Source organism: Molossus molossus, unplaced genomic scaffold, assembly GCF_014108415.1.
Source record: "Molossus molossus isolate mMolMol1 unplaced genomic scaffold, mMolMol1.p scaffold_m16_p_3, whole genome shotgun sequence".
In the NCBI taxonomy this organism is placed as follows: domain Eukaryota; kingdom Metazoa; phylum Chordata; class Mammalia; order Chiroptera; family Molossidae; genus Molossus; species Molossus molossus.
The window spans coordinates 106,127,791-106,151,121 of NW_023425366.1; the positions used below are offsets into that span (position 1 = coordinate 106,127,791).

Genomic DNA, 23,331 nt, shown 5'->3' on the forward strand with positions numbered 1-23,331 from the left:
AAAGCAGAAATGTCAAGGGTTTTTAGAAAATGTCACTTTTTAAAGCCTGATAACTCTGGCCTCTCATTTGGAAGTGGATGTTACTGTGCCTTATATCAAAATTTTGCACTCGGTGCTCAATATATTCATTAATATGTGGCCACTGATTGGGACCTTTGTCTTTTGAAGCGGGAGGGGAGGGCCTGGCTCAAACTTCATAGCCTTAAAATCTCCCCAAATGGGGTCTCTAGATCAGCTCCAAGCATCTTGCCTATGTAACCATTTTCTACCCAGTAGTCCCTAACTACTTCTATTGAAGAGTCCCTTTCCCTTGCAGAGGCGTTTTTACCCCCATCAACTGTTTATATCTGATGCAGACGCTTTACTTTTCAAAGACCCTACCGTGTCTTGAAATTATTGCTTTGTCCGCCTGGCTTTCTGTGGCCTGTAGCTATATTCTCATTTCTTTATGCCTTCTCTGAACTTTAAAAAGAACCTGGTAGTTATCTGAATGTTTTAAAACATTTAAATTTGATGGCATAATATAGATTAGTATAAAAGGATAAAAAGCTGTAAACTTAAAAGCTTAGTAAGATTTCCTAAAACAGACATCTGACCAGGTCAACATTTGGCATGATTTTGTTTGAATAATGAAAATCAAAGCACTTGTTAATTTATTCTGAAATCCTGGAGAGAAAAGACAAAGCGCCTAAACAGTTCACCTAGTTCCTAATTTATGAATTCCTCTGCTTATGATAGGTTTACATCTTTCCTTAGCATGGTTTCTAAAGTAAGAACGGTTGTCAAAGCCAGCACTTTTGGAGAGGGAGGTCATAGTTTCATAACTCAAGTGCCCCACAAGACCCCATATAAGCCACCCTCTACAAATCGGTGCATTTTTCACGAGTTTTCAAACTACTTCCAGATTACCTCCCCTCCCCCAATCAAGGTCAGGCCTTTTTTGCTAATGGAAAAGAAAAATGCAGAAAATCTACATAAATAGCTTAAAAAGTCAGGAGGTGGGCACAAGCCTCCGAGTCACAAGTCTGGGCTAAAGGGCTCAGGGGCTCGACCGGGCGGCCAGAGCAGTGATTAGAAGGTAATGCCTGCGGCCGCGGCGAAGGGCACTGGCCCAGCCAGTCGGCCCCCTCCATCACGGCGAGGATTGGGAAACACGCCCATCTCTGCCCTCCGCCTGACACTGCGTGGCTTATTTCTTCGAGAACTAAATTTCAGAGTCTCCTTAGCTGCTTCGAAGTTTAGCAGAAGGTCCGAGAGATACCGTGGCGGCCAATCCTGGGGATACAGGCCAGACAAATCCAAGAGCAGCGGCCGTTCAACCGCTTCCGAAAGGCCTGAGGGGGGGGTGGGCGGTGGCAACCCACATCTCCTGGGCGCTGATTGGCCATCCTGTGTCCCCGCCCCCTCGGCCCTGCGCGGCTTCGCTCTCCTTTGACCTCGATTTCAAGCCCTGCGCTGGGCAGCGGTTGGTCCGGTTTCCCCTAAACTTGAGTTTGACGTGCCCAATAAGGAGCGAGCTTCGCGAGGGTTGTCGGGAAAGGCGGCCGGCCTATATAAGCAACTTGCTGGGCGTGCCGTTGTGCTGGGGTCGCTGTGCGGATCTCAGAGCGAGTCTGCCAGGGAGCCTGGTCTGCGGGCACTGAAGCGGCACATTGGGGACGATGGCGGAGGGAGATAATCGCAGCACCAACTTGCTGGTGAGTGCCGGCGTCGCGTCTTAAGGGAAACGAGCGGAGCCTCTGTACTTCTGGGGGCTCGACGCGGTGGCGTTAGGGCCTCGTGTTTATAACCTGCGGCGGACCCGGCCCTCCTCTCCCGGTTTCCAGGCGCAGGCGACGACGCTTGTCCCTAGGGCTTCTTGGGTCGCTTCTGCTTGGCGGTCTCTAACCGTGTTGACCCCTAACATCCCTTGGGGAACTGGGGAGGAGGGCGCGTGATCAGTCATTGCCAATACAGGTTCAAGAGGAAGTGGGGAGAAGGGGGGCTGTGACAATTCTGGCGTGTAGCCTAGAGTAGAGGGCCACGAGGGGCCTGTCGAGCGCTTTTGGAGCCTAGGCCCCAGTTGTAGCCAGATTACTCCGCTTTGAATGGTGCCCCTTCGTTCTTTTCCCCCTTTTCAAGCCCTGCGCTGGGCAGGGGTGGAGGGTCAAAGGGCTGTTGCCGAAAATTTCTGTTAGAGCTGGCATAGCTTAAAACGGCAGGGAGGCAGCGAGTTTACCGTAGAGAACTGGGAGTGGGGTCCAGCTGGAAGGACATTGGGAGGGCCAGGCGTTTGTCTGGAATTTGTAAGTCCGCAGGTCACAAGACGACTTTTGAATAAGGAGGGGTCCGAAGGAACTGGAATGAGGTTGGATCACGGCGGACAAATGTAACCTCAGTATGAATTTCACCGCACGCTCTCTTCAGAAATTCGGGCATTTTGGAAAGGCAGGCCACACACAACCACAATGACTAGGGGGAGCAATGAACTTAATTTTTGACTTTTGATTTTCCAATAGCCCAGGTGCTAAGTTTGATTGTGTGCGCATTTGTTTTTAGATTTTTAGAAATGCATGACCACACACACACACACCTTCTCTATAGTTAGCATAGTTAGCCCCAGCCAGGTTCCTTTTTAAGAGGATTGATCAAAACACAGAGTTGCCCGAGTTTACATTGAAATGACAGGTCCTGAACTGGAGCTCAAATAAATACTCTTTCCAGCAGAGCAGTGTAATTTTAAGGAGAACAAATTTTGCCACCTTACCTCATCCTAGAAGTAAGTCTATTTGTCAGATTTTCAGAGAAGTTTGACGTCTAACCAAAATGCCCTGATCAGTGTAAGAAGTGCTGTAGAGGAGATATATATTGAACATAAAATGCCTCATTTTAATTTGGTGAAAGTAGTTTTCCTTAATTGTGCAAATGATGTCAACATCTAAATGATTCCATTATACAAAGAGCTATTTTAGAATTGTATTGAGTGCTGTTCAGGGAGAGGCTCTCCTAATGGACTTAGAAGTAGGGGTTTAAATCAATGAAATGACAAAACAACAGATCAATTCTAACCATCTGAAATGAGAGAATATAAAGTGATCTAATTTGGGTACTGTGCTTGGTAGTGCATGGCTTGGGGGAAAGTTAGTAAACCATTTTTTTCATTGTAAAATGGGTCTTAATTATCCTTACCTTATGTAAAGAGTAGACCAGGTCCTAGACTTGGAACTAACTTGTTTAAAATAGTGAGTTGGTTAACAGCTATTTTTTATACTTGGTGCCTTAGAAGCATCTAACTCTCTAGGAACGGCAGAAATGTTGAGAGTAGTAAAATGATGGCTTTAAATATTGATCATATATAGGCTGCAGAGACTGCAAGTCTGGAAGAGCAGCTGCAAGGATGGGGAGAGGTGATGCTGATGGCTGATAAAGTCCTTCGATGGGAAAGAGCCTGGTTTCCACCTGCCATCATGGGTGTGGTTTCTTTGGTGTTTCTGTAAGTGAGCTATTCAATTACTTAAGATTGTGCTTGTTATTAATAAGGACTCAGGTAATACACACCTCCATTTATGGAAGTGTCTTAAGTCTTTTGTAATGTATAATCTGTAAAGAATGTCTTTTCTTAGAGCAGTTTGCCCCGTTTTCAGAATTTGTAGTACTTATGTGAACTCGGTAACACAGTACAGTTAAATAAATCAGTGGCTCTCAAACTGTTTGGCATTAGAACCCTTTACACTCCTAAAAAGTATTGAAGATCTCAAAGAGTTTTTTCCTCTTGGTATTTACATTACAGCTATGATGTTGTCATGTCATCAAGTTTCCAGAAAACCACTTGTGAGAAAATTAGAATGAAAGGGCAAACATCTATGCGAACTCAAGGACTAAGTGAATAAACATCTTCACTTAGGAAAAATGATTATGTTTTTCTAACCTTTATTATTATTATTTTTTTAAAAACAGGAATATCTACTATCTAGATCCATCTGTTCTCTCTGGTGTTTCCTGTTTTGTTATGTTTTTGTGCTTGGCTGACTACCTTGTTCCCATTCTGGCACCTAGAATTTTTGGCTCCAATAAATGGTAGGTGGCATGATGATTTGGCATTCTAATTTCTGAGAAGTTATCCTGTTGGCTGTGATTGGTATTCTGTAATTAATCATAGAGAAATGTCTAACCATCAGATACATAGGGGTTAGATTTATTGCTTTTAAATGAAGAGTTTTTTTTTTTAACTCACTTGTATATAAATCATGAATCTCCAATACTTATAGATCTCCATAGGTCTTTTGTGGTCTGGCATTTATTTTGACATTCTTTTTTTTTCCTTTTTAGGCCTTTTTATTGAAGTGAGGTTTGTTTGTTTGTTTTTTAGGTAATGTTTTATCAGGACTGTAGAACTCATATGAGCTTCTCCATAAAAGTAGTACGTTTACACTTTATATTTATTTCCATTAATATTTAAGATAGCATATTAATTTCTCAAGTTATTTTTGAATGAATACAAAAACAGTAACTGGTATATTTTTTTCCCATTCATTTAGCAACTATTTATGGAATGTCTACGTTTGTGTTAAGCACTGTTCTGGGTGCTCTGAAATACTTTGATTTTTCTTTAAAAAAAATTGTTTTTTCTTTATTGATTTTAGAGAGAGGAGGGGAGAGAGAGAGGTAGAAACATTGATGAGAGAGAACATCGATTGGCTACCTCCTACATGCTCCCCACAGGGATTTGGCCCACAACGCAGGCATGTGCCCTGACCAGGAATCCAGCCAGCAACCTCTTGGTGCATGGGTCCACACTCATCCACTAAGCCACACCGGCCAGGCAATATTTTGATTTTTCAGATTGGTTATGTTTAAGGTTGAGACATTGAGGCAGTGCAGTAGTAGTTAGCTAAATGCATAGCAAGTGCTTCAGAGTAGGTTCAAGTTGTATATACAAGTTGGTGGTTAATTTCATTTATACCATACCTTGAATAAGGTACTTATTTTTTTTCTTTTTTATCGTCACCCGAGGACATTTTTTCATTTTTTATTCAGATAGAGTGGGGAGGGAGAGAGAGAGAAAGAAACATTGATGTGAAAGGGACACATCGAGTGGTTGCCACCCACACCACCCAACCAGGGCCGGGGACAGACTGCAACCAAGGTACATGCCCTGGGTCTCTGAACCCGGGTCTCTATGGACTGCAGGCCGACGCTCTAACCGCTGAGCCAAACCGGCCAGGGCAATTAGGTACTTATTGAGTACCCAAGATATAGTTAAGTGGCTATGGGTCATATTAAAGTACAGTGATACCTCGGTTCTCGAATGCCTCGGTTTTCGACCAAATGGAGATTCGAGAAACTTTTGTCTCGGAATCCGAACAAATATTTGGAACTCGAACTTCCGAGATGAGCCGAATGGTGTTCATTCGGCCCAGCGCGCCTTGCTTGCGTCATCAGTGTGAGTGCAGAGAGAGAGTCACGCTTTGTGGAGTCACGCTTTCCTATTGGTTTCATTGCTTCGGTTCTCGAACAATTCGGTTCTCGACCGTCCTCCTGGAACGAATTATGTTCGAGAACCGAGGTATCACTGTATTTCAACTCCTCTCTATGATGTTGCATTTTTCACTTTTGACCCAAAGAATGAGCAAAACTAGACAATGGAATAGATTTTTTTCCTCCTAACTGCTATTCTTCTTCAGTTGTTCATTTAATTTTTTTTTTTTTTTATCCTCACCCGAGGACATTTTTCGATATTTTGTTCAGATAGAGTAGGAGGGAGGGAGAGAGAGAGAAACATCGACGTGAAAGGGACACATCGAGTGGTTGCCACCCACACGACCCAATCAGGGCCGGGGACAAACTGCAACCGAGGTACCTGCCCTTAGCGGGAATCGAACCCGGGTCTCTCCAGACCGCAGGCCGACACTAACCGCTGAGCCAAACCGGCTAGGACTTCAGTTGTTCATTTTAATTTGATTAGTAGTCTACTTATGCCTTCAGCTCTTTGTTCCCCTGGTAACAGCAAATTATAAAATAATTCTCGAAGAAGTTTAAATGTAAGCCTGTGGATCTTTGAGAAAAATTCATACATTTTGGGAGGAGTTTGCTTAAGTTATGGGATAATTAATTATGTTTGTTTAAAGATGTTTCCCCTGTAGCGGAATGGGTGAGTATTAGGAAATGTCCTTTGAACTCAATAGTTTCTTTGGGTTTTTTTTTTTTTTTGAGAGAGAAAGAAATATGAACGTGAGAGATAAACATCGATCGGCTGCCTCCTGCACATCCCCTACTGGGGATGGAGCCCACAACCTGGGTATGTGCTCTGACCGGGAATCAAACCGGGACCTCTTAGTCCATGGGACGATGATCAATCCACTGAGCCACACCTGCCAGGCTGAATTACTGTTTTTCACGTGTAGTAATGAAGTATGCTGCTCTTTTTTTTTTTGAGCGAGTTTGTAACCATGCAGTCCAACAATTTAATGAAGGGAGTCAGCTTCTGACCTTGACTTTATTAGTCAGATGGCATTTTAATCTGCTAATTCGTAATTCCTTGAGAAAAGTTTTCAGAAATAAACACTGAGTTTCATGGTAATCGGTATGTGGCTCCATCTTATCAACAGAGCAGTGTTGTTTGATCTTTATGCAGAAGGAAGAACACTGTTGCATAACCATAATCCAGCCTTGACCATGGGCAACATATAAGGTCAAATTGTTTACAAGGAGTTCCAAGGCTCAGCAGAAACCCTCTCTCACTGCATTTTCACAGGGAGGAGAAGTAGAGAAGAGAAGACAATACATCCCCCAGCGTAGGGCCTGTTTTATAATAGCAGTAATTATATCTATATAGTAAAGACAGTACAATGGCAGTTTTCAGTTATAAATAAAAAGGGGCATTCTTGGAGGATCTTTTTGTATTTCTACTTCTATTTTGTTTATGATTATATTATCCCCCAGTGGGACTAAATTTAGATTTGAGTTGTGTATCGTTGCCTTGGCATCAACTGTATGAAGCCCAGGTGAGGGTATTATGCTGTGAATGCTGGTAGTATTGTTTTAACTGAAAAGTGCTCAAATACAACTGTGGTAGATTCTCATCTTCCTCAAAATAGTGTGACTCGGATGGGCCCAGGATTCACTATGATCTGAAAAATAATATAGGAGTAGAGAAATTAATTTATACTGATTTCTACACTGCCCATAGTAGTATGAGTCTTTTTAAATATGAGAGAATGGTGTGTTTCTGTTTACTGAAGAGATTTGCTTCTAGTGAAGGGGGAAATTCTTTTTCTAGGACCACTGAGCAGCAGCAGAGATTCCATGAAATTTGCAGCAATCTAGTAAAAACTCGACGCAGAGCTGTGGGCTGGTGGAAACGCCTCTTCACACTTAAGGAAGAAAAGCCAAAAATGGTACTTTTTTTGTTTTGACTTATTTAAGTAAAGCAAAATTTTAAGATTGAGTCCGTTTTTATTTTATTGTAGAATATTGATAGCCTTTTTATTTGAATAGTTATAGTTTGATAGTTATCCATTACTTTAATTCCTCTTGAGTACATTCATAAATGTGTATCTGTATTAGACTGAATCACCAGAAGTTAAAATTGTTTTACATTTAATTTATATTCTAGTAGAGTGAAATGTTCCTCTTCTTTTCTTACTGAAATAAGGTAAAAGATACATACTTAGAAAACATATTTCTATTTTTAAAATTTATTTATTGACTTAAGAAAGAAAAAGAAACACTGTTTTGTTGCTCCAATTATTTATTTATTCATTGGTTGATTCTTATATGTACCCTAACCAGGGATCCAACCTGCAACCTTGGAATATTGGATAATACTCTAACTGACTGAGCTACCTGGCCAGGGCTAGTATTTGTTTTCTTAATCCAGCTTCACATGAGGTTACTATCTGAAGTTATTAATTGTGAAGGTTGTATAATTTATATGATAAACTATTTAACTTAAATATAGAATTATAGTAGTTCTAGGAGGGAATGTATCCAAATTCTATAAAGCAGGTCTAATGGAATTTTCTGAGTTTTATATAATATATAGATACTAAGTATTTTTAAAGAAAAGTGGTAAGCCCTGGCCAGTTTGGCTCAGCGGTTAGAGCGTTGGCCTGCAGTCCTGAGAGTCCCGGGTTCGGTTCCCGCTAAGGGCACGTACCTCGGTTGCAGTTTGTCCCCAGCCCTGGTTGGAGTTGTACGGGTGGCAACTACTCGATGTGTCTCTCTCACATCAGTGTTTCTTTCTCTCTCTTACCCCCTCTCTCACCCCCTCTCTCCCTCCCACTCCATCTGAAGATAAATGAAAAAATGTCCTCAGGTGAGGATGATAAAAAAAAAAAAGTGGTAATAAAAACTGAATCATTTTCCATCCTTTGAAACAACCTCCTAAAGTTATGCCTCTTAGTCTGTTTCTAGGAGTTGTTAACATTCTTATTATTTTCATTATTAGTACTTCATGACCATGATCATTTCTCTTGCTGCGGTTGCTTGGGTGGGACAGCAGGTCCACAACCTTCTTCTCACCTACCTGATAGGTAAGTCTTTGAGGACACAGGCATATCCTGGGCAGTGAAGTCTAACCGGAACTTAGTTAAATATGTGCACATTTAGCAAGTTTAAGGCACTGATCAAGGAATTGTGGGAGTGAATAAGGTAACTAAAACCCAGGTCCTTGTTTGTAGGGTGTTTGTGGTCTTGCAGGAAGTTAAGACAAAGAACATAAATAACCAGGGTAGAAAGAAACGTGCAGGAGGTAAAAATAAGCAGTGTGTGTCATCTGAGGTTGGGAGGTATGATAGCCAAAGTTTCTATATCAACAGAAGTAATGGATTTCACATTGCTTCCTCTCATTAGAATGCCTAATAGCCCGGGAAACTACCTTCTTTAGAATGCAATAACATTTAGGAAATGAATTGCTGCCTCCTTAATTTTGTTTTTTTATTTTTAAGTGACTTTCTTACTGTTGCTTCCTGGACTTAACCAACATGGAATCATTTCGAAGTACATTGGAATGGCCAAAAGGGAGATGAACAAGCTTCTTAAGCACAAAGAAAAGAAAAATGAATAGTGCATCTTCTTTATTCAGTGTGATTAATGGAGTATACATCGTCCTTGGGAACAGTTTCTATTATATTGTCTAGATACTAAAGTGTTACACAAGTAGCTCTTTGCTCTTACTCCTGCCCTTAGTTACTAGAAATTCAGACTTGCCACATAAGGCTTTATACATAGTGTGTCTTTCTCATCAGTTGGCCTTATATGGACAACTCATTCATGAATATAATTTGTCTTGATTTTTCTCACCCAGGGTTAATTGAATTCTTATTTGTAGGCAACTTCCTTTAAAGTAATATAGTGGTGAACTTCACCCTTTAGTACTGTTAACAGTGACTTTGGATAATTGTTCAAGTTGATCTTTTCTTTAGCTAGATATAAGGCGTAGTGGTCTGTGGCTACAGGAAGCTGGTTCTACCATCTACTTCCACAGTCTGCCTAAAAAACTGGCTTCAAGAATATAGAGACCAAGTTTACCACTTCCGATGAAGAGACCAATTAAGATTAATTTCTTGTTCTGTTTCTATACCACGGAGAAATATCCTCATGGAATAAAATGAAACTAATTACATGCCCTTGTGCAAAACTTGGCAATTTGTAGAAAACATTGATCCTCTGAAATGGGGAACCTAACAGTCTTAGAGCTCTTGTGCCCTTGCACTTAGCCTTCAAGTGAGTAAGTCCTAAAGGCTTTTTACTAGCAGGCTTCCAAAAGCTTGGATTTAGGATTTTTAGCATTCTTTTAATTTCAGATTTTCAGCTGTCTAAAACTAAAGTACATAAGAGATGAAGACTCGTGCCTATGACTTTTATTCCAAAACCAGCTAATAAAGGACAAAAGTCTTTCTGTGTTTCGTCAAGATTCAGTAGAAAATAATCTTATCCTACTCATTTTTCATTTCTCAATTTACGGTAATGTTGGCTGCTTTGGTCCCCATAGATTTGGTCTAGGAGGTGGTGACTGCACTGCATCTGACTTTTTTCCTAGATATTTCTCTAAAAAATACAAGGGCTGTTGGTGAGAGCAAACTTGTAGATGATAGATGGCCTTAGGCCTGTAGAGATGTTGCAACTCTTGGAAAGCATCTTAGAGTCTTTCTCCCCCTCAGTAGCTAGACACTTAGAGTAGTTCAGATCTGTGGAATGAACCTCTAAGGGCTGAAAATGTGACATATTTGGGAACAATTCTGAAGCTGATTAGCTAGCTGTAATATAGTTCTGTGAATTTATTGCACTGATGCTGTAAAACCTGGACCTTGTGGTATATCTGTCCCTAATAAGTGTTGTTTTCTCCCTTTCAATATTGCTGTAAACAACGGCACCCATGTAGCATATGTTTGAGTTTTTTAATGTTTCATATGAAAACTACAAGCTACCTTAATTTACGTGTGTTTCTTTGTTGTAAATAAGCCTGTCTTATCTGGGTTTTTTTTTTTTTTTTTTTATACATGTTCTACCAGTTGAATTACTTTTGTGGTTTTAATCCTGTATTATTTCTTCTACTTTGTTTTGTGAAAAGGTGGAAAATAAAAGCTGGTATCTCTTTTTGTGTCCTGCTTTCTTTCTACCTTAGCCAGTACAGTATTTACATGCATGGATTCATGGATCTGATTAAAAAACTACCCCGTGTGATCAATACATGCCTGTAAGGTACTCTTTAAGAACAAAGGAAAAAGTTTAAATTTATTCATTCGGCAAACATCCAGGCACCATGCTACAGGCAAAAGAAAATACAATGAGTAAGTGATAACCAAAGGTGACGGGTGAGAGGACCAACCTGGGAGAACAGGCAGAGAACAATGCAGGCTAAGGGGAGAGTGCCTGCCGTGGGCACTTCTGTACCCCAGGGCACACGAGGTGCTCAGTAACTAACTGGTGGGTAACTGTTGTACTTCAAACATTTTTGTACATCAGAGCTCAAATTGGATGTTTTGTCATTGGGCCTCACTGTATACTTGGTGTATCCTAGGAATAGATTCAGTCAAATTACATTCTGAGACCTCCCCATACTCTCCACAAAAAAAGGATGGATCCTGCCTAGCCGGTGTGGCTCAGTGATTTAGCATTGACCCATGCACCAAGAGGTTGCCAGTTATCGGTCAGGGCACATGCCCAGGTTGTGGGCCAAATCCCGAGTGGGCATGCAGGAGGCAGCCAGTCGATGCTCTCTCTCATCGATGTTTCTATCTCCTCACTCTAAAATCAATAAGCAACAACAAAAAAAGGATGGATCCTTCTTTGGAGCCTCCTGGGGATTTGGTAATGTCCAGAAAAGGGAAGTCTCAACCCAGAGTCACCACAGGTGGTCGCCTGGTATTTTGAAATGATGGATTTCTACCATGCAGTTGTGATTGTGTCTCAGGCCAGGCACACTGGCTGGCTTCCCACACCAGCCTCACTACCCTGCAGAAGTCCCACTTTGACACTTGTTTGGCGTCACCTCCAGTGGCGGTCCTATCCTAGAGTTCACAAAATGTTGAGAGGAGGCCATTAGGAGTTAGTTGTGTCAAAAAGAGTAAAGATTTGGGTGTTTTTAGAGGAGTTCATCTTCCACATGGTTGCCATTTATCTATCCTTACCCGAGGATATGTCTTGGTATTAGAGAGGGAGAGAGAAACAATCAGTTGCCTCCTGGTTGGGGATCAAACCTGCAACCTAGGTAAGTGCCCTGACTGGGAACGAACCCAGTACCTTTTGGTTGGGTTGATGCGCCAACCAACTGAGCCACACGGCCAAGGCCAGTTGCCATTTAACAATCAGATCATGATCAATCCTATTTAAAGTCCTCTCAGCTGGTTCCAGTTTGCCTAGAGCATAAATCACAAAAAGTATGACAGTTGATATACTTCTCTACCCTATTTCCCAATTCTAACCCAGCCATTCTGAGATTTCTGTTCATCTTTACTCCATGCCCTCCTAGTTCTGGAGCTGCTGTAAGCCTAGAATATCTGCTGTCCTTACACCCTAACATCTTGGGATCAGGGCAGACCTATATCCAAACCTCACCAAGTTATGTGTCTAGTAACTTAGATAAAGTAACCACTTTTTTTTTTGCTTTGACTTTTAAACTAGTCCGCCCAGTATGGCTCAGTGGATTGAGCATAGCCCCATCGAATGAGAGGTCCCTGTTCCATTCCCGATCCCTAGGCAGGGCACGTGTCCGGCTTGCAGACTCGATCCCCAGTAGGGGGCGTGCAGGAGGCAGCCAATCAATGTTTCTCACATGGATGTTTCTGCCTTTTCCTTCTCTCTAAAAAAAAATTGTTTAAAAAAAACTTTAAGATTGAATTTTGTGGATGGGAAGAAATAAACCAAAGAACTTTTATGCATAGATGCACAACCAATTGATCCAGACATTAGGCTGGGGAAGGCAGGAAGGAGGCGGTCAGTGGGGAAAAAGGGGACATCTCTAACACTTTCAACAATAAAATAAATAAGATTGTACTTCATCCTCTCATTTGTGAAATGGGGGTAATAGTGTAGAACTCACAGGGGCAGTATATAAGTGGCGAATTGGTAGTTGTCTGGCCGGTGTGGTTCAGTCATTGAGCATTGACCTATGCACCAAGAGGTCGCCAGTTCAATTCCTGGTCAGGGCACATGCCCAGGTTGTGGACCCAATCCCTAGTGGGAGGTGTGCAGGAGGTCGCCAATCGATGTTCTCTCTCATCAATGTTTCTATCTCTCCTCTCCCTCCCTCTCTCTCTAAAAATAAATAAAGGGGGAGGGGGAAAGAGATGTATTTAAAAAAGAACTGGTAGTTGTTAGCAGCCTTCACAACACAGATCAAATTGCACTTCCTCTGTGAAAGCCTTAGCAACATCCCAGGCCACCTCTGCATTTTCACAGCACTTCATATTGGTATCCTATATGGCACATTTCCTGGTATTGTGTTGTTGAGAGTTTTGTCGACTTAAGGGCAGGAACATATTTTTGTCCTCTCATTATCTGGCACATGATATTTTGATGTCTGTTCAATGAATGCATGAATGAATGAAGTATACAGTATAAAGAGATAGTGGATGGTGCTATTTTTCCATTTATGGTAATGCTTCTGAAGTAAAGTGGGTTTATTCACTTAACTCCCCACTGTTAATAAGGCCCTCAAGGTGAACTTCACATTTTTAATAAATAAAACGTAAGTAGGGGAACCAGTTCTTCAAGGAAATTTTCATTTAAAAAGCAAATGGGCCCTGGCCAGTTTGGCTCAGCAGAGAGGGTTGGCCTGTAGACCGAAGGGTCACGGTTTGGATTCTGGTTAAGGTCATGTACCAGGATTGCAGGTTCAATCCCCAGCCCTGGTCGGGGTCGTGTGAGAGGCAACCAATCGATGTGTGTGTCTCACATCGATGTTTCTCTCTTCCTCCCTCTCTCCCTCCAGTTCTATCTGAAGATTAATGTAAAAAATATCCTCGGGCCCTGGCCGGTTTGGCTCAGCGGTTAGAGCGTCGGCCTGCGGTCCTGAGAGACCCGGGTTCGGTTCCCGCTAAGGGTGCGTACCTCGGTTGCAGTTTGTCCCCGGCCCTGGTCGGTTGTGAGGGTGGCAGCCACTCGATGTGTTCCTTTCACATCGATGTTTCTCTCTCTCTCTCTGTTCCTCTCTCTCTCTCCCACTCTACCTGAACAAAAAATGGAAAAATGTCCTCAGGTGAGGATAAAAAAAAAATATATATCCTCGGGTAAGGATTAAAATAATAATAATTTAAAAAGAAGCAAATGGCCCCTCTGTAATATATATTTAACTAGATAATTCTATATTCCTGAGATATCCAAATTGGGAGCTTTGCTTTCCTGGGGTTTACTTAGAATTTGAGAAGTGGGGGTGTGGTAGGCAGAGGCTTTATACTAACGGATATTAATGTTGATGAACACTTACTCTGCCAGATTTTGTATTAATCTCTGTTATGGATTATTTCATTTATCCTCACAGCAACTTCAAGTGATTGGTAGTATCCCCATTTTATAGATGGGGAAACTAATTTGCCCTTTCATTTATTCATCACACATATATCCAGGGCCTATGCTGTGCCAGATAGCTTCTCTGGGAGCTGTGAGTACAGTGATGAACAGAACTAAGTCCCTGCTTGCTTGGAACTTAATGGGGACAGAAAATAAATACACTTTCAATGTTCCAGGTGGTAAGTGCTATAGAGAAAAATTAAGCAGGACCATACATAGGGTTGGGGGGACAACTAGGAGGCTGTATGTGTGTGTGACCTGGCTAGCTGGGGAGAAATGTTCAAATTAGAGGGAAATGCAAAGGCCCTGAGGGGGTGTATGCTTGGAGTGTCTGAGGAAAAGTAAGCCAGAGGACAGTAATGGGGAATGAGGTCCATATGTGGTGCAAGGAGGCATGTGTGCACTTTGGGAAGGGTGCTGTAAACTTGGCAAGGAATTTGTATTTGATGGGAGCCCTTGGAAAATGCATGATCTGACTGATTTCAGTTTTGAAAATGTCATTCTGGCTGCCATAAAACAAGGACTGTAGGAGGTTGGGTAAGGGTGGAAACAGTGAAGTAAGGAGCTCTTGGGAGGTGAGGCGAAATGCACTCCCTTTTTTTTTTTTTTTGGCATTTATCTTTAGAGTGGGAGGGAGAAAGGGAAGAGAGAGAAACATCTATATGTGAGAGAGACATCCAGTGGTTGCATGACCCCAACCCGGCCGGGAACAAACTGCAACCAAGATACTTGCCCTTAGTGGGAACCGAACCCGGGACTCTTGGTCCGCAGGCGGAGGCTTTAACCGCTGAACCAAACTGGCTAAGGCAAGGCTGGCATTATTTTCCTTGGTTTCCATCTGGAAAAAACTCACAGGGACTAAGAGACATACAAATTAGTTCCAGTCCGGGTGCAGAAGGGCATATAAAAGCTACTGGCTCCGAAACCTGAGTGTTTATTTAGAAACATTGTGGCTTTCTTCCAAATTGTGTTTCCCAGAACTCGAAAGAAACGTCTAGAGCCCTAGTAAATAATTTCTAAGATTTAGGAACAGTCAACAAAGAACCACCATTAAAAAAATTTTTTTTGATTGCTTTAAAAATGTACACGCACGTTTTTTTTGTTTTTTCTTTATTGATGTTTAGAGAGAGAGGAAGGGAGAGGGAGAGGGAGATGGAAACATCGATTGGCCGCCTCCTGCTCGCCCCCGACTGGGGATGGGCCCACAATCCGGGCATGTGCCCTGACCGGGAATCCAACCAGCGACCTCTGAGTGCATGGGTCCACGCTCAACCACTGAGCCACACCGGCCGGGCAAAAATTTACACGCACGTTTTAAACAAAACAAACTTGAATAGGGAGAAAAGTAAGTCTTCCATCCCAGTTCCTAAAGCTTCCCCAGAGGCAATTACCGATTTCTGTGGGTCCTTCCGGAAACACTATAAATACGCAATATTAAAATTTATTTCAGATGCTGAACAGTTATTGCAATAAAAACTAGCAATATCTAGGCCCTTGTCAATTTTTTATTTTTACAGATTAAGTTCTAGAAGGGAGTGGAACCTCCGACTGACGCCTTACCTGTCTATCCTCTGCCAATGGCCTCACCTGGAAAGGGCGATTCTATCGACTCTCTATTGCCCACCCCTGAAGAGGCTCCGCCCTTTACCCGCTTCCTTTCAGTAGGCAGTCCTTAAACCTCCCGCCACGGCGGTGCTTTGAAAATCTCGCGATAGCCTGCCCGCTTCCCATAACTCCGTGCGCTCGCCCCTCCCGTCCTCTTTCCGCCATCTTTCCGTGCCGGTGAGTACCTCTCTCTGATCGATCCAGTATCATCCGTTGGCTATCAGCGCCATCCTGCAATCTGAGACTCGACTTCTGTGCTCTGCGAGGATCCCGGGCCATGTCTGGGCCGGGGATACTGGCCTTGAGGGGGCCTGGGCAGGCGTAGGGGAGAGTCGTGCTCGGTCGCCCCACGCTCAGTACCCTGGAGAGCTGGCCTCCAGGGCGCAGGCCGCAGCACTGGCGGGAACCGGAGCTTTAGACCGCCGGGAGAGGCGGTAGTCCCGGCTCGGTCGGCGGAGCCAGGGTTCGTTCGTAGTGGCTGAGGCAGCGCCTCGGCTCCGGGCGGCGGGAAGCGCGGGGACGGCCGTCGTGGGCCGTGCGGACGCGGTGGGAGCTAGCGAGGCTGAGGACACTCAGCAGGGAATGTTGCCTGGGATAGCAGTTTGCTGGGAACTAACCTGGATCCTCACAGTGGTTTAGCGTTTCCCCTCGGGCACTTTGTTGAGCTGCAGGAAGCAGGTTGGATCCCTGCCGTTGGGCTTGAAGCATGGTTTAGACTCCATCCATAGCTTTCCAAGACTTTTTAGAACTTTCTTAGAGTATCGTGCAATTTGTGCCCGTTTGGGATAGACTCCGTTCTTGTGCATGTAAAATGTTCCTGTTGCCACTGGTACGCTTGCTGTTGGAGACGAAGTTAAGATGGCACAAAGACGGACGCTTTATTTTCAGTAGTTATGGGTATTATGTGAGAAGTAGTACCTTTTGTATATTAGGACAAACTTGACGTTAAGTTAGTTGGCTTGAAGGGTATTGTTATTAGTGCAGGGGAAGGAAAACACTGTCGGTGACTCTCCCGTTAAGAGTAACTGACCGACTATATCTGATATTTTCGTTTAGGTGGCTGACATATTCCACTGGGGATACTGGGGAACTAGCCTGCATAGAGTTAGGAAAGCTTTGTCATAATAGAGGCAGAAAAAAAGGACTGACTGGGTGCCTGTTGATGTGGCTGTGACGGTAAAACTCTTGTTTTGTCTTCCCTGAACAGCCATAATGGTGCGCATGAATGTCCTGGCTGATGCTCTGAAGAGTATCAACAATGCTGAAAAGAGAGGCAAACGCCAGGTTCTTATTAGGCCGTGCTCCAAAGTCATCGTCCGGTTTCTAACTGTGATGATGAAGCATGGTAAGTGTTGCTGTGTTTTATGTTTTGATGTAAGTATATTTAAGGAGTCGATCCTGTAGAAATTGTGGGCGAGGGCACTGGAAGAAGGGGGAGCCAGGTATTGCCAGTACCTGGAAACTTTTGCAGTTGTCTTGTGCTGTGGATGGTGCAGTCTAGAAAGATGATGCTGTTCAAAACACACTGAGGAGGTTAGGACTATTGAAAGGAGGGACGAGTTTGTGTCTGTTGCACTGCTAGGTGTCCAGGAGTTAAAATGGCCCTTCAGCTGTGATATGTCATTGAAAGGGCTCCTGGGCTCTTCTAAGAGCTTCTTGGGATGGATGGGATTGTTACACGTCTTGGGCACAAGGTAGCCTTTGGGAGTGGGAAGGTATGAAGGGTCAAGGGGGAAATAATCTACTTTGAGGAATTGCAGGGTGGGTTTTGGGTGCTTCCCTGGAATTTTAAATATTTATTAGGCTGTAAAAATGAGCTTTGATACAGAGCAACTCTTTCCCTAAACTACTTAGAGAAATAATAATTGAGATAAGGATAAAGAATCTAGTAGGTAAACATCAGGAATAGTAGAAGAAAAGAAACATTCAGGTCTGTCATACTGACATCTGCCATTTAATACAGTCAGTTATGTTTTGTAGGTTACATTGGCGAATTTGAAATTATTGATGACCACAGAGCTGGGAAAATTGTTGTGAACCTCACAGGCCGATTGAACAAGGTAAGAATTATGTTTCACCTAGTTAGGTGAAGACTTTAGGAATTGATTAAAATCATTAAAGTTTATATCACATTTTACTTCTATTTGTTCTCCACGGTTGCGCGTGCTCTAGAATTGTTGACCTAGTGTTTATGGAGTGTGGGCTGTCTGAAGAGGGGAGAATAGGGAGAGTTGGGGTGAAACTGGTGATACTAATTTTTGAATCTTAAATGGTATAGTGCCCGCTCACTGGCTTGAACTTAGTGCTCTCAGTGTAAACTTTTGTCCTTCCTCTGAGGTTGTGTTGTTTTTTTTTTATGTTTTTGTTTATTTTGTAACAGAATGGGGTTCATTTTTGCTGGCATAAATTGTACGTGTGTGTCTGAGGTCTGTGTTCCCTTCCAGTTTGAGTTACTGGCATAACCTAGCGGAGCTATTTGATTGATTTGACTTGATGGTTTAATTGGTTGCAGGTATTTGGGGGGCAGGTGTCTGTAAGCTAGTCAGGGTCCCTGAGCTGCTACCCTGCTTTCTATGTTCATGTTTGTAGCTTTCAGATTTGTAGGGAGTCTGAGATCCTGTATTTCAATACAGATTGCGGCGGGGGGGGGGGGGGGGGGGGGGGGGGGGGGGGCACGAAATTGAATCCTGATTAGAGGCAGAGGTCAGATTGACTGGTGTGGTTAATTACTTGTCCAACAATTTCTTTTACAAATTGCACCCTGTAGAGTGAACTTGCTTCGTGTGTGGAGAGATACTTGTTAGATGAAAACTGCTGGATGTGAAGCCTTTATGAGAGATTTGAAGGCTTGTCAAGGGTAACTTTGAGTGTGTCTTGTTTTGTTATCGTAACCAATAGACTGCAACCCCAGAGAAAGTTTTAGATCCACAGTGTTCTTGAAGTAGAAAGAGGCGTGTTGGTGTTTTTTCCTATTTTTAAGAGTTAAGAAGTCTGAGATTTCTGAGCTTCTTAGTAACCAGTGGGAGACAGATAGTTTATAGCACTTCTTAAAACTTTCCTGCAGAAGATTGAAACTCCCTGTTCTATTCCTTGTCTCAGGGCACATGCCCCAGTGGGGGGCATGCAGGAGGCAGCCAGTTGATGTTAGTGTATCTCCATTCCCCTCTCTAAAAAATCAATTTAAAAAACGTTACAAAGAAAGATTGAGTTAATGTAAAATTTAAAAACCAAAAATCTCTTTAAGTTGGAGAAGTGCTGCTTACCAAATTCTTTTTGAACGTTCATTGTATGTAACAGCTTGAGGAGTGAGTTTGAACAGAACATTTCCCTAATGGAACTCATTTGTGGCATTCTTGCTTTGTGAAATACTTGTTTGACATTCTGGCGAGGAAGCTTGGCTGTATGGCTTTGGGCAAAACCAACTTCAGGTTTTATTTTATTTTATTTTTTATGATGGTGTTTATTAGATAAATCTGTAAATCCAGGATTTAAAAATTGATGTAATATTGATATTGTAATGTAAGGTATGTATTTGTAAGGATAGTATCAATCCACCTTCAGGTTTTAGTTTCTCTGAATTTCATTCTTCCTCATTTTGCCCATTTCCTCATGTGAGAGATGTACTCTTCCTGTGGAAATGTGGGGCTGGGGGAGAAGGTGTAGCGTTTAAAGACTGTAGATTGATTAAGAATATTCTGGCCTTGATCTCATCCTCTTAAGATTTCATCTGGTTTGGGAAAGCACTAGCTGAATGAGAGAGATTTTTCTGTTGGAATAAAAAACCTGGGTGCTGTGGTGTGGAGGTTTTTCACGGTAGGTTGCTTGGGGAAAGAACTGGTTTTCTCTTGTGGATTGCCCTTGGCAATCCAGTGATGTCATAGCTAATAGGATAATGTCATAAAAAGGAGTGCTTGAATAGCCTTTCTAGCATAGGGCCACTGGGCCTGAGAGTCCCGTTTTCAGATTCTATGGGTTCAAACCTCTACCTAGGGAAGTGTAACTGCTTCAAAACTTGAATAAGTTCTAATCTCATAATCTCCTTTTGCTTACTGTTACGTATCTTAGAATTTTAAAAAATGTTTTTATTGATTTTTATTTTCTCTAGAGAGAAAGCAAAGGGAGAGAGAGAAACATGGATCAGCTGCCTCCTGCATGCTCCCGGACCAAGGGCCAATCCTGCAGCATCTTGGGTTTTTTTGTTTTGTTGTTGTTTTCATTTTTTGGTTTCGTTTTTTTGTTGTTAATCCTCACCCCAGGATATTTGGGAGGGAGGGAGAGAGCAAAACATCAATATGAGAGAGACATACCAATTGGTTGCCTCCCGTAGGACCCCAACCAGGGCCGGGGATCCAGCCTGCAACCCAGGTACATGTCCTTGACCGGAATTGAACCCGTGACCCTTTAGTCCACAGGCTGATCCTCTAACTGCTGAGCCAAACCGGCCAGGGCAACATGTTGGAATTTTTTTTTTTTGCATTTATCTTCAGATAGAGCGGGAGGGGGAGAGGGCGGAAGAGAGAGAGAGAGAAACATTGATGTGAGACACTCGAGTGACTGCCACCCATATGACCCCAATTGGGGCCGGGGACAAACTGCATCCAAGGTACATGCCCTTGGAACCAAACCTGGGTCTCTCTGGTCCTCAGGCCGGCGCTCTAACCGCTGAGCAAAAATGGCCGAGGCAATTTTTTTAAGTTCATTGATTTTAGAGATGAGGGAGGGAGAGAGAAACATCGATGAAGGATAACATCGATTGGCTGCCTCCTGCATGCCCCTCACTGGGGATTGGGCCCACAACCTGGGCATGTGCCCTGACCGGGAATTGAACCGGCAACCTCTTGGTGCATGGGTCAACGCTCAACCACTGAACCACATCAGCTGGGCTGCATCTTGGAATTTTTTATTTTTTTTTTATCCTCACCCGAGGACATTTTTCCATTTTTTGTTCAGGTAGAGTGGGAGGGAGAGAGAGGAAGAGAGAGACAGAGAGAAACATCGATGTGAAAGGAACACATCGAATGGCTGCCACCCACACAACCGACCAGGGCCGGGGACAAACTGCAACCGAGGTACGCGCCCTTAGCGGGAACCGAACCGGGTCTCTCAGGACCGCAGGCCGACGCTCTAACCGCTGAGCCAAACCGGCCAGGGCGCATCTTGGAATTTTTTAATGATTTCTTGTGTGGGTATACAGACAACTGTCTACCTGCTTTGTTAGCTGTCTGGAGTTTACACTTTAATGGTACTGATCTTGAGTGTTCTCACATGATCATTTATTGTGTGCAAATAGAGTCTGTGTGCATTGATATTTTTGGGTGTGCTGGTGGTTTATAGAGCACTGATGTGAACAAGGATCATACTGGCCTCTAATTAAGGAGGTTTTTTATTTCCCCAGCTTCTATTTTCTAACCCCAGTTGATTTAATCAGACACCTTATGTGAACCCACAGGTAAACTCATGGATGTTTGGACGTGTACTGTGTTTAGGATTTGTATGATTGAGTGATTAAAGTATTGTGCTCTGGCTCTTGGAGAACTCTCACTGGGAGGACAGTTGCTGTGTCTCAGTAGCAAACAGGTGGGATAACGTTAGAACTCTGCTCCTTCTGCATCCCGTCCATTTTTTCAGGTTGCTTTAGAAAAGTTTGCCTGGGGTTGTAGGATAGTACGCCTCAGAAATGTTTGGTGGCACTTTACTGATGTGGAACAGTCTTCTTAGATTTTAGTTTAGTGCCTGTGGAGCTTGTTGCTTAGAAATTCTAGTATTTTGCATATTTAGTGATACCCTTACACATTCATTTTTTAGCTTTACTGTGTAAAAAGAAGTTTTGACAAAATTTTATTTGTCTAAGATTTTGTTCTGTAAGAACTTTCCAGCCCATGGGGGGATGGTTCACACTGACCTGACACTGCTTTGTGTTGTCTTGTGTTCTACCTCTTTTATTGACTTGCTTGATACTTTGCTTTTTCTCCCTGGACTGGCATAGCCATAATTCTGCATATTTTTCAAATGGCATTTATATCGCCCTGGCTGGTTTGGCTCAGCGGTTGGAGCATTGGTCTGCGGGCCAGAGAGTCCCGGGTTCAGTTCCCTCTAGGGGCACATACCAAAAAAAATCCAAAAAAATAAAATAAAAAAGTAAAAATCAAACTTTAAAAAAAAATGGCATTTATGTAAAATATTGCACAGGAGACCCATTACATTTTGAGTTGATTGGTTTATATGACTTCAGTAATTATAAATGCTGTTTTATGTTACTCTGTTTTTCTATTGTTGGTGAAGTGTGAACAGTGTTTTAATGTTATGCTTTCACAGTGTGGAGTAATCAGCCCCAGATTTGATGTGCAGCTCAAAGATCTAGAAAAATGGCAGAACAACCTGCTTCCATCCCGTCAGTTTGGGTGAGTCAGTTTTCCTCATTTATAATACATTAATGCTAAGGATCGCTTTGATGCAATTTGATGATCTGAGTTTTGCTTTTTGTTAAAACAGTAAGAATTGTCTTCATTCCCAGCCATCTTGACTCAAGGCTTTAGCTCATGTGTTGCTACATTTCATTTGTTAGTGTTAGATTTGGATTCAGAGAAGTTTGTGAGAGCAGAGGCTGGGAAACAGATCTGTGTCCCCTTTAATGTCTGCTCTTTTGGTTTAGGGCATATAGTTCATGTTTATGTTTAATGTGATGCCCTCCTGTGGCTGAATCACTTCTGAACGGTAGTCCTTTTTAGGGAAACTCAATTTGAAAATCTTCATCCTTGGTCAGAGTCTTAAGTTCAAAACCTTGTTTTTCTGCTTTAAAGCAGTGACTCCTTGGGCAAGTCATAGCCTTGATGTTTTCATCTATAAAAATGGTAATAGTTCTCTTATAAGTTCTGTTACCACCTGATTTAATTCTGGTAAAGCACTTTAGGGTCTCACACAGACTTTTCTGTGGTTAGGAATGTAAGCTCCCCAATCCTGTTTGCTGATGTGGTTGGATTTACTCCCACTTAATGCTTACTGTATAACAGGAATAGTTTTAGGCTGGAGTCATTTCTGATTGTAATCATGATACTAATTTTAATGTCTCACAGTTGGCATATACTATGTATCTTGCCTTGGGCCCCATAGTAACCCTCAAAAAACAGGCCATGTGGGACTCCCACTGTCTAAGTTACTGTTTCTTTGTACAATAGTGTGTCTGTGATCATAGATAACAGTAAGTGGCAGAAACAATTCCATCAAATTTATAACAATACTTGTATGCTTTAAACTCCATGTCTCCTTACCTGAGAGCAGAAAGTGACATTTTGAAGGTAAAGAGTGCAGTCTTTGTTTTCAGTTAAGTTTAAATAGCATTGTGGTTGAGGTCTCTGGAGTTGAGGCTTTAGTTCTAGAAACCGTGCCTGTGCGTGGACAGTTTGTGTAGGCAGTGTTAGTTTCTGTGTCTGTTGTAGGGGGTTGTCTTAAGCACTGATGAAAGTTGGTGCCTTTCTGTACCAGAAATTGGCTTTATGTTGAACTACTTAGGGAAAAACACTCACCAGCATTTTTTTTTTTTTTAACTCTCCATAGTTTCATTGTACTGACAACCTCAGCGGGCATCATGGACCATGAAGAAGCAAGACGAAAACACACAGGAGGGAAAATCCTGGGATTCTTTTTTTAGGGATGTAATACACATGTGCAAATAAAATGCCTCAATGGACTCTGGTGCTTCACTCGGTCGTTTTGAACGTGACAGCAGAGTAGCAA

General features: G+C 42.6%; 2 protein-coding genes across 4 annotated transcripts; both read left to right on the forward strand.

Moving 5' to 3' along the window:
• Positions 1 to 1,585: 1,585 nt before the first annotated feature.
• Positions 1,586 to 10,475, forward strand: ARL6IP1 (ADP ribosylation factor like GTPase 6 interacting protein 1). The gene is made up of 6 exons (XM_036278631.1): positions 1,586 to 1,697; positions 3,339 to 3,472; positions 3,937 to 4,056; positions 7,259 to 7,376; positions 8,429 to 8,513; positions 8,928 to 10,475. Exons 1-6 carry the CDS (start codon positions 1,662 to 1,664, stop codon positions 9,044 to 9,046), a joined length of 612 nt encoding a protein of 203 aa, XP_036134524.1. The 5' UTR covers positions 1,586 to 1,661; the 3' UTR covers positions 9,047 to 10,475.
• Positions 1,680 to 23,296, forward strand: RPS15A (ribosomal protein S15a). 3 transcript variants are annotated; one of them, XM_036278634.1, is made up of 5 exons: positions 1,680 to 1,697; positions 16,805 to 16,942; positions 17,578 to 17,657; positions 21,913 to 21,998; positions 23,152 to 23,296. In XM_036278634.1, the coding sequence occupies exons 2-5, from the start codon at positions 16,810 to 16,812 to the stop codon at positions 23,243 to 23,245; spliced, it is 393 nt and encodes a 130-aa protein (XP_036134527.1). In that variant the 5' UTR covers positions 1,680 to 1,697; positions 16,805 to 16,809; the 3' UTR covers positions 23,246 to 23,296. The 3 variants fall into 3 exon arrangements, with proteins under 3 accessions (XP_036134527.1, XP_036134525.1, XP_036134528.1); XM_036278632.1 differs by lacking the exon at positions 1,680 to 1,697 and adding an exon at positions 15,646 to 15,774; XM_036278635.1 differs by lacking the exon at positions 1,680 to 1,697 and adding an exon at positions 16,043 to 16,060.
• Positions 23,297 to 23,331: the final 35 nt, after the last annotated feature.

What these genes read in the sequence shown, in the direction of transcription:
- RPS15A (XM_036278634.1), top strand. Translation starts at nt 16,810, where the DNA reads ATGGTGCGCATGAATGTCCTGGCTGATGCTCTGAAGAGTATCAACAAT. An exon ending in TCACAGGCCGATTGAACAAG is followed by an intron (nt 17,658 to 21,912) that starts GTAAGAATTATG and finishes ATGCTTTCACAG; the next exon opens with TGTGGAGTAATCAGCCCCAG. An exon ending in CTTCCATCCCGTCAGTTTGG is followed by an intron (nt 21,999 to 23,151) that starts GTGAGTCAGTTT and finishes AACTCTCCATAG; the next exon opens with TTTCATTGTACTGACAACCT.
- ARL6IP1 (XM_036278631.1), top strand. Translation starts at nt 1,662, where the DNA reads ATGGCGGAGGGAGATAATCGCAGCACCAACTTGCTG. An exon ending in ATTTTTGGCTCCAATAAATG is followed by an intron (nt 4,057 to 7,258) that starts GTAGGTGGCATG and finishes TTCTTTTTCTAG; the next exon opens with GACCACTGAGCAGCAGCAGA. An exon ending in TCTTCTCACCTACCTGATAG is followed by an intron (nt 8,514 to 8,927) that starts GTAAGTCTTTGA and finishes TTTATTTTTAAG; the next exon opens with TGACTTTCTTACTGTTGCTT.